This window comes from Meleagris gallopavo, chromosome 21, assembly GCF_000146605.3.
Source record: "Meleagris gallopavo isolate NT-WF06-2002-E0010 breed Aviagen turkey brand Nicholas breeding stock chromosome 21, Turkey_5.1, whole genome shotgun sequence".
Classification (NCBI taxonomy): domain Eukaryota; kingdom Metazoa; phylum Chordata; class Aves; order Galliformes; family Phasianidae; genus Meleagris; species Meleagris gallopavo.
This window is the reverse complement of record NC_015031.2, coordinates 2,520,134-2,529,688: the sequence shown is the minus strand read 5'-3', so window position 1 is coordinate 2,529,688 and position 9,555 is coordinate 2,520,134. Positions and strand designations below refer to the sequence as shown.

General features: G+C 44.0%; 2 protein-coding genes across 2 annotated transcripts in view; both read right to left on the bottom strand.

Annotated features, from left to right (window-relative positions):
* LOC100541118 (zinc finger ZZ-type and EF-hand domain-containing protein 1) overlaps positions 1-2,879 on the bottom strand; it is a 48,026-nt gene extending 45,147 nt beyond the window's left edge. Inside the window, exon 1 of the mRNA XM_019621837.1 lies at positions 2,827-2,879. Coding sequence (XP_019477382.1) covers positions 2,827-2,879 — 53 coding nt within the window. The remainder of the gene's footprint in view (positions 1-2,826) is intronic.
* Positions 2,880-2,937: 58 nt separating this feature from the next.
* On the bottom strand, positions 2,938-8,845 carry LOC104913863 (zinc finger ZZ-type and EF-hand domain-containing protein 1-like). The gene is made up of 5 exons (XM_010721808.3): positions 8,723-8,845; positions 7,926-8,091; positions 6,735-6,885; positions 6,155-6,226; positions 2,938-5,941 (listed from the first exon to the last, which is right to left on the bottom strand). The coding sequence occupies exons 1-5, from the start codon at positions 8,787-8,789 to the stop codon at positions 5,867-5,869; spliced, it is 531 nt and encodes a 176-aa protein (XP_010720110.3). The 5' UTR covers positions 8,790-8,845; the 3' UTR covers positions 2,938-5,866.
* Positions 8,846-9,555: the final 710 nt, after the last annotated feature.

Sequence of the window (9,555 nt, the reverse complement as noted above, 5' to 3'; positions counted from 1 at the left end):
AAAAAAAAAAATTCAATTTCAAGCCCATTAAATATTTAGAAGCAGCAAAGCAGCGGGACAACAAATAGCAATAATATTTGGGAGGAAGAAGGAGGAGGTTTGGTGTAATTATTTCACTCTCAGCTCCCACCTTTTGGCAAAAAAATAGGGCCAAATCCTTCCACCCCATTCCCACCTCTGGGACCACAGTGCCTTCGTTTGGGTTCATTTGCTCCATAGAACACATGGGAGTGAAATCTGCACATGGAGGGGATGCTTTCCCTGGGCACATAGAGGGGCAGTGCTTGAAGTCATACGGTTTGTGGGGTTTTGGGATGCTCCGAAGGAGGGATGCAACCACCTGAGAAGGCTCCCAGTGATGGGTCAGCACAGGATCGAGGTGTTTGATGAGCAGTGCCAGGCAGCAGTGCCAAACCCAGAACCCAGAATGGATCCTGCTGCCCGGTGGGATATATCCACATTGCGGGGGGTTTTCTGCAGGAAAAGGAAAATATTCCATGAGGAAAACACAATGTGCATCTGTGCAATTCCTGCTCCATCCCTATCCCCGTTCCAAGAACACTGTGTCACCTGGGAACATCACAACGACCACGCTATCCCCGTGCCACTGTGAGCACAGCGATTTTAAGGGTAAAAAATAGAAATCCAGAGCTGTGCGGAGAGCAGCTCACAAACTGTGCCTGCACAGAACAGGTCCTGGGGGAACAGGCAGCTTCCTGATGTAGGAATAGGCCACAAGAGCCCCGCACGGGGTCAGGGCAACACTCCTCTCCTTATTTTTGTTTAGGTGGCAGAGAAATCTGAGGGCAATAGAACGGAGCTGGAAAAACAAACAGGTGTGTCCAGCAGCAGAGGGGCCGTAGCTATAGCAATGGGACGGCCCTGTTGACAAAAGGCTGCACAAAGGCCCTTCCGTGTGCACCGAGGGTGGTTTACGAGCGGGTTGGGGAGCCAAAAAAGCAGCGCTGGGTGCACACCTGTCCTGGGGCACCTGCAGGGATGGGGAACTCGCAGCCCCGGGCTGCAGCGCACGGCCTCACAGCCCTCTGAGTAAAGCATTTCCTCCTAACATCCAATCTGCATCTCCACTCTTTTAGTTTACAGCCATCCCCCCTCGTCCTAATGCTATCAGGCCGTGTAAAAGCCGATCCCCTCCTGCTGCCATCGAGTGCTGGAAGCTGTGGGGGTGGCTGTGCTGCTCATCGCCTGACTGGGAACAGGCACTTCCCGGTCCCATAGAACAGGCTGTTCCCAGCACGGCTGCCTGGCGAGGGCTCGGGGTGTTTGCAGGAACAAGCTGGAAAGCAACTGTTTCATTTCTTTGCAGAAGAAATCCTCCTGCAGCAGCAGCCAGCAATAGCTCTTAGGGTTCCTGTGCCCTATGGGGACCGCTGGTGGTGGTGGCACTGCTGAGGACTGGCGGTGGTTGTGTCACCATGCTGAGCCCTTCTGGACACACTCCTCCATGCACAGCCCTTCTTGCCTCCATGCAAATTTAATTCAAGGAAAGCTATAAACCATCAGCAGCCTTAAGCGTTATCAGTGCAAAATTCACACAGGAGTGGATTCACCCTTTGAGTTCGCGGTGTGAATGAATACACAGCTGCGCTCCGCTCCCTGGGTGGAGATTTGTGTCACTCTTGGGATGGAGGAGCCCGAAGCACAACCTGCAAAATGCCATAAAGAAGTAGAGGTGTCCCCAGGCACCATGCTTGGCACGGCGTGGGGCGTTGTGAGCACAAAACAGGGGTTTTTCAAAGCAAGGCGAGAAGGGTGTGCTATAAAACCCCAAACTGGCCAATGGAACGCCAAGAGCTCTTTTCCTCTTTTAATTATTAACTCTCATACAACGAAGGAATGGAAACATTTCTGTAAGTATGGAGAATTGCTGGGAAGGAACAAAGCCCAATCAGAGCAACGTAATGCCAAGGTCTGAGCAGAACCGCTGACATTTCTGATTAATGAATGGCCGTGGGTGGGTGATGTGAAGGAGAAGAGCTGCAGATCATCCCGAGCTGAAGGGGCCCTGACTCAGTGCTGCTCCTGACTCAGGAACTCAGCTCTATTTCGGTGCTTTTGCAAACGGGCACAAGAGAAAGCCACCCTGTTTTGAGAAGTCCCTATCAGCTGTTGTGCTTGGGTTGCAGGGCAATAAAACCCATCCCAAGCCTACTTCTGAATGTGTGTTAAATCACACCTTAATTCCTCGTTTAGTTCAACTGAAGACAAGCACTGCAGCCCCAGGAGTTGGCCATAAGCACATGGGAGGCCTCTCTTCCTGCCAGCAGTGCTGCCATCACACTTCTTTTTGGAGAAGACAAATATTGGCAGACACTTTGATTTCCTATTTCTTTAGCTTTTCTAGAACTGACTTTTTTCCCTCCCCCTTCACGCAACACAAGCTTAAATATTGTATATTTGCACTGCAAACATTAAAAAACCAGCAAGATTTACAGAAGGTCAGACAGGGAAGTGGGATTGAGCTGAGGAGCAGCTTTCTGTTACTTGTGCTTTCCTAGGTAGAAAGAGCTCAGTACATCAGCTCTGAGCAATGGGGGCAGGTGGGCACCTTTGCTGATAGCCACCACTGATGGGCCCAGGGCACATCTCAGTCCCACGTGGGGCAACACCTGGGGCCCCAGATTTGATTTCAGTAAACATCTCAGGCACCAAAACCAAGGGGTAGCCATGGTAAAACTTTGTTTTTGGGATAAGGCTGCTGGAATGTAAACAGCAGGGCTGGAATTTAGAAGAAGACTCCAGTCCTACGTGTCCTGCATAGTTTGGTGCAAGAGCAGATGCACGAGGACAAGCAGGTTTACTTACAGGCACAGAGAATGAAGATTCATGGGGGAAACCTTGGGTGTCTCAGTGCACATTGAGGCAATTAACACTCAGCGAGGAGAGGAGAAAAGCAAACAAAGAACAGACACTGCGTTACACGTCTTTGTTTTTATAGAATTTTTACAATATATTTCTCTGCATTTGCATATTTTACCCACATCTGTAGCTTTCTTTGTACATGTTGAACTGAACTGGAATAAATTGAAAGGTTTGATATATTTTAAACAACTGATAAAAATCGCAAAGTAGTAAACCCGTAATAAAAGAAATTATAAAACTCTCTTTTTTAAGTGTTTAATGAAAGCAAGTCAAAGGTATCGTTACGAACAACGTGGCTTCTCTTAAACATATCAGAGGTGATTCAGGCAGGACAACTACTTTATTATTATTATTTTTTAATATTAGGCACATTTTTTTCAGCATTCCTGTTTTCCAGCCAGTTTTCTACTATTCAGTAGTATCATCTCCATCCATTTGGAACTGCTGGGGGATTTTCAAAATATGATTGATCACGAATATTCATTGTCGGTAATCTCATCCTCTTTAAAACTATCAGGAAAAAAGAAATATCAAGTGTTTTTGTCTCGTAAAAATCTGTGATGAATGATTAAGTTGTAAGGCAGCAACAGATTCAGTGTCAACTCAGGTCACAGTCCTTCAGTTCCATCTAGTGGGTAGAAATAATAGTTAGTGGACGATGTTTCCAGGCAGTCCCTCAGGGCAAGGAGGTGACTCTCAAGGCCAGTTACTGCTGGTAGAGTAAGGAAGCGGGGCGCCTAGTGAGGATCGCTGGCCACTCCTGGTCTTCCTTGCAGCCTCATGTCTTCAGACAGAAAGCAAAAAGGCAGTCCAACAGAAATAATGCGACTACGACAGAGCCATCGCAGGTTCTATGAATGGTTTATTTACAGTCTTCATCCCTGATGTGAAAAAAGAAAAAGCCTTCTCGGACTAAAACATAGGAAGATCTCAGCAGCATGCTACATGCCCTAGCAAATCAGCCCGTTGCAGATCCCTGGCTGCTCGGCCACGGATTCACACTGAGGCAGTGAATAGGAAGTCCTACTGCTCGAGAAGAGCAATTTCAAAAAGCTCACCTGTCCCTGAAGCACACCGAGCATCTCGTGGTGCAGCAACTCAGAATCTGCTCAAGCTTTTAGAACGTGTGAAGTAGCTGGTTTCTCACCCTTGCAGTGAGACTGCAAACTCCAGTGCATTGCTTGGATGTGGGAACAAAACGATCCACACGTTAAAGATATGCCACAACTTTGGTAATTCTCTTCCCATCGTGAGCTCCTTTTAGGAGGAAGAGCTTTAGCTTTCAGTTACAGTACATTCGAGGAGGGGTCTCAGAGCAGTATTTCTCTGCATCCTTTCCATCTTTGATAAGTGGTATGTTTTTCCTGACTTCTGGTATTTACACAGGCTAAGAGGGCCTCTCCATTCCTGAAGGAAATGGCTTCAGTTCCGCACTGCTTGGTCTTCAGCTTTGAGTCTTTCAGGCAGAATGCTGACAGCCTGATTCACCATCATCCCCTGCAGCAGCATTCACTTACAGTCCCCTGGCTGAACAGAAAGAAGCCAACACATCTTTAACCACAACACTAGAGGTCATCCAAGGAAAGGGGGATGCACACTGAGCATTTCCCTCCCAGAGGGAGATGGGACCACCCTTAAAGTACGTCCAGCCCCAGCTGGTAAGCCCATCCGTTCAGAGGCTGTTCACAAAAGCATTGCTCATGTGCTCAGTGCACATTTAGGCACCAAGCCTGTTCCCTTCTGACAGAGCCTTGCCATTACCCAACTTGTAGACAGTTAGCTAACCTCCACTACTGAAGATTTGCGTTGCCTCTGTAGGAGTTTAATGTTGAAGTGAGGAAGGGAACAGAATAATGTTTACACATCTCTAGAAGTTTCTCTGAATTCATGCTTGACAAGACAAAATACAAAATACATCCCCAGATCCTTCCACATTCTTTGTACTCTTTGGAAAGGGAAAAACCAGTGTAGCTGAGCAGGAAAAAAGCCAATTTATTTCAATGTAGAAGGTCTGCAATTCATTCCATGTCCATTAATACAGTTATTGCTGTGTAAGGTAAGATGAGATTGATCATTAACTCCCACCCGGAGAGCTGGGAGCTCGAGTTCCCAACATCGCTGAGAAGGCCCTTTGTATGCCACCAGTACTTTTAAAACAAAAATCTCTCCTGAATAACTTCTTGTAATGATACGACCTTTGAGAAATATGCAAGTTTCTCAGTTCCTCATTTCAGCCCTGCTTAGTGAAGGAGGCCAGCCTTTGCAATCTGTACTATTTGGAATAAACCATCAGAGATAAATTAAGGTAAGAACAGATGATCCAGTTGATCGAGTCAAAGAACAGGAGAAACATCAATCTCTTGTACAAGGATGCTCTGGAATCCTTTAACTGCTATGCAATCACCCAGAATTTGTTCTGCAACCTGTAGATTACCATTAATCAAAAGTTTTTTCCCCATGTAGTAGCCTTCAAAGCAGAAGCAAGCATGGCATGATTCAAGTGTGGACCATTTCCACATCAGCCCACCAGATTCTGGTTTGCCTATTTCACTCCATTGGTAAATAGATGCTGCTGATGGCATCCTTCAATTGAGCAATGTTTTCAAAGCTTTCAGGTTCCACCAATCAATTTTCCTTGGGAGCAGATGATACCAATGCAGGGGGGGCCTTCCATTCTCATACTTCAGTTACCTTCTTTTGTTTACTTCCTCTGAATAAAAACAAAAGTTGTTTTGTTTACTCTAACATGCTACAATATGTGCATACATAACTGTAGGCGACGCGTGAGTTACTTCAAGATGTGCTTTTTCATCAAAGTGCGCTTTTACTTTTACAAATTCTACATCAAGGTGGAAGGAAGGAAGGCTGCAGAGTGCTCATACACTGAAGCTGAAGGAACTTTTCCTGAACGGAGTTAAGATGTTTGTTCCAAGGTTCCTATGGACAAACTACTCTATCCCATGCACTCCGGCCTGAGCCAGTATTAAACATTCCAGAAACTTGTTGATTTGTTTGGGTAGTTAATGGCAAGGCTGATAGCAGCAATGTTTCTCAGGGCCTGGAAGGGAGAAGAAAACAAAACACCAGTGTCACATCAAATATGCTACCCTGATCAAAAACGTAAAGAAATCCTGGTATGAATTTCAATAGAAATCATTAAAACACACCCTACTTCTACCTGCTATTGTGCAATCAGAAACCATTTGCTACTTCTGTCTGCCAGATAATATTACAAAAATGTGTCTCTGGAGTTGTGCAGCCTTTTTATTACCTGTGCTGTGCAGCGATGAAGATGATCTTCAGAATTTAAGGCAAGCAAATACTCCTGTAGAGATCCAAGCTCCTACAACACAAAGCATTTAATGAGCACCAACACTTCTACCAAAGATATCATCCTAATTAACATTAAAATGCTGATCATTGTAACAGTCCTAATCAAGGCATCTGAACTACACACAAGACTCCTGGACTAGAACAGTTTGTGATCACAGAAACCAGTTCATTACAGACACTTCATTAAGTAACAAGCAAAATCAACCCAAAGAGATCACATTCACATCCCTTCAAATTAATCATGAGATCTGCATTCCTCTCATAATTAAGAGTAGATCATGCCTTAATTGCCCAAGGAAAAGTCATGACTGTTACCGAAGACTCATGATGAATAAGGCAACTATATTACTCCCCTCTATTAGAATTTGCTATCAGACTCCACAAGAAAAAGCTGCCCATATTTCTCAAGTATACAAAAGCTCTCAAGTACTTTGCCAAGATAAAGGAAAACTGCATCTAGTTTGACATTGAACTGCAGCCCTGGGGAGAGGAGGGATATAAATAAAGGAACTGCTTACAGTAACTCTGTTTTCTGTAACAAAAAAGAGTTCTGCAAGTGCACGATGAAGAGGAAGGAGAATACCAGGCTTGGTCACATCATGACATATGTTGTTTTCCATATGGGTGAAAAGCTGCCAAAGTGGCTTCAGCAACGTGAGGTCACAGTCCCTGGAAAAAGGTCATTGAAATAAAGCAGTGAGTAACCATGATCTGATGCCTTCTCCTGAAAAAAAACAACACGCCCACACCTCCCCAGTTTGAGGAACAAAACCATACATTTTGAAAGTTAGATGTATAAAGGAAGGAAGAAGTAGAAGCATTTAAAAGATCTAAATTCAGTCAGGTGTTTCAGTGCAGCAAGCTTCATTCTGAATCAGTGAAGTGAAGAAAATCTCATATCCATGAGTGTATCTAAATGACTTTTCTAAAACTCAGCAGCCTCCTCAAATGAGAGCTTTAAAATAACCACATACATCCTTTTGCTTAATGCTCCAGCTCCAATGCTTGAAATTGCACAACAGCAAACTCCATCACAGGGCAGCTGACACCCCTGTTTTGGGCAGACAATCCTGCCTCCTTCCTACTCCTGAGATAAAGCAAGTCAATTCAAACATCATTTATTACGCAGACAGGATGATAAATATCATTCAGTAGTGGGAGAGGGAATCTATCATCAGATTAACACAAGAAAAATACGGTAAGCACAACACAGACTTATTCTTTCAGTGATTAAATCAGTTGTGCACAGGTCAAAGCAGACGTCTTCTGATGGAAAAACAATAAAAAATAACACCAAAAAACTAAAGAAGCTTGAAATTACCTTAAATCAATGATATTACGTATTAGTACCAAAATCAGTTTTTCAGACTTGAATGCAGGTTGGTGCGTTAAAAATTTAAAAAGAGTAGTTCTATGCAATTGATACAACCCAATTTTTGACCTGTGTTCTTTAATCCATGTATGCTAGTGGAATGCTGTCCTTTCGTTGGTTTGCTCTAAACCAAAAGGGTACAACTGAGATAAATATCAGCACTGAGCTGCTGAGTTAATGCAACCATACACATTTTCTACAAGGTCTCAACGTTTCCCCACCTATTTTCAGAAGGAATGCCCACACCGTGCATACCTATCCCTTCTGAAACTCGCCGTCAGGCTGTGCAAGGGTACAAATCAAACGCTCGGTGTGAGGTGCAGAATAACACGCTCACCTTTGGGCACTGCACTGCACGATCTTCAAGAGCAAGTGGATGGCCTTCAGGCGCTGGTGGCCGGTCTGACGGCACGCCACCCCCACCTGCCATTCCCAGATTCTGGCCAGCGGGAGGTGAGGAATTACCCTTTCTTCAGACAGCATCTGCTTTAGGATTTCAAACCCTGATAAGAAGAATAAACAGTTTTTACTTTGTAGGCATACCCATAGTTCTCTCCACATACAAAGCACTGTTCTAGCAAGCAAGAATAAAAACACAGAACAAACCAAAATTTTGCCCAAGTAAGGATAACCAAAACCAGGCCCTCAGCATTGTGTGATGTGCAGTAGGGTTTGCTGATTCCAAGTTAGCTTCATTTCCATTAAAAACATTTAAGTTCTAAAATAAACTAACTTCCATGCTGCATCTACAAATCAGACCAAGAAACAGTCTTTTCTAATAGACAACCACTTGTTAAAAAGGCAATTAAAATGATATCTGTTTCCAATTATGGCACCTGGGAGTGCTCCCTAAATCCTGCATGTAATTACTGTCATATAACGAGACTTTGAATGCAAGTAATATTATTGTTTTCTCTAAATCTCTATAAAGATTGGGTATTTCCAGCATAAAGTCACAGCAAATAAGAGACATCAGTCAAGTTTCAATCTGAATGAGACAAATCATGTATTTCCAAAACACTGAAGAACGCAGATTCCAAGTCAAAAAATAACCAAAAACCAAACCCAGATAATGGCAAGTTTGGCAAAACAACTGAAATATGTCCTTCCAGATACATTCTGAACAATGCTTACCTGTCTGAAACCTCCCCAGATGACCTGCTGTCACTGTAAACTTGTAGCCCCACTCCGTGTTGCTCATGTCAGAAGTAAATCGGTAATAGAGAGTATCTCCTGCGTGCAAGGAAAGGGAGGACATCCACATTACTGATGTCTAGGTCTGCTACCACTAACAGACTTTTAATCAGTTTTTCATGACAATAAATTCATCCCTGATGTCATCATTCAAGGCGAGCGATGATCTGCTTTTTTGTAACGATGAAATGCATAGAGCTGAAGCAGAATGCTGCACACCAATGCCTGCAGGATAACATCTCTCACAGTGATGCCAACTCCATAGAACAAGAGGGAGTTACGGACACACAGTTCAACTCCACTTTTCCTCCTTGAGCTCTGGATCAACTGTGATTTATGGAATAACTTCTACCTGGGCAGCCAAGTTTGCTGTCCATTCATCAAAAGGGAGAACATTGTGGAAGTGTGGTTGCATTGGTCTTCATGTCAGCAAAGAAAACTGCAGACTTCTGCTTTAGGGAACCAAATGATTAACCTCCTAATGCTCAAAGAGCTACCAAAATGTTGGATCATTTTGTGAGCAAGCAGTGGAACATGTAGAAAGTTCTTCTAACTGTAGCACCTATGGCTTCACAAAGACAAATGTTGGTAGCTAGCTGTCCTGCTGAACAAACACCTCCATCTGTTGTGCTCTGCAATGCCAGAGCTGCCCAGAGCTTACATTTGCTTTCTATTACATGAGAAGTCACTCTGGGCCAAACATGATTGTGTGCAGAATTTTCCATTTTTCAACTGGATGAAAAATGTTGAAAATATTTGTGAGGGTAAAAAAA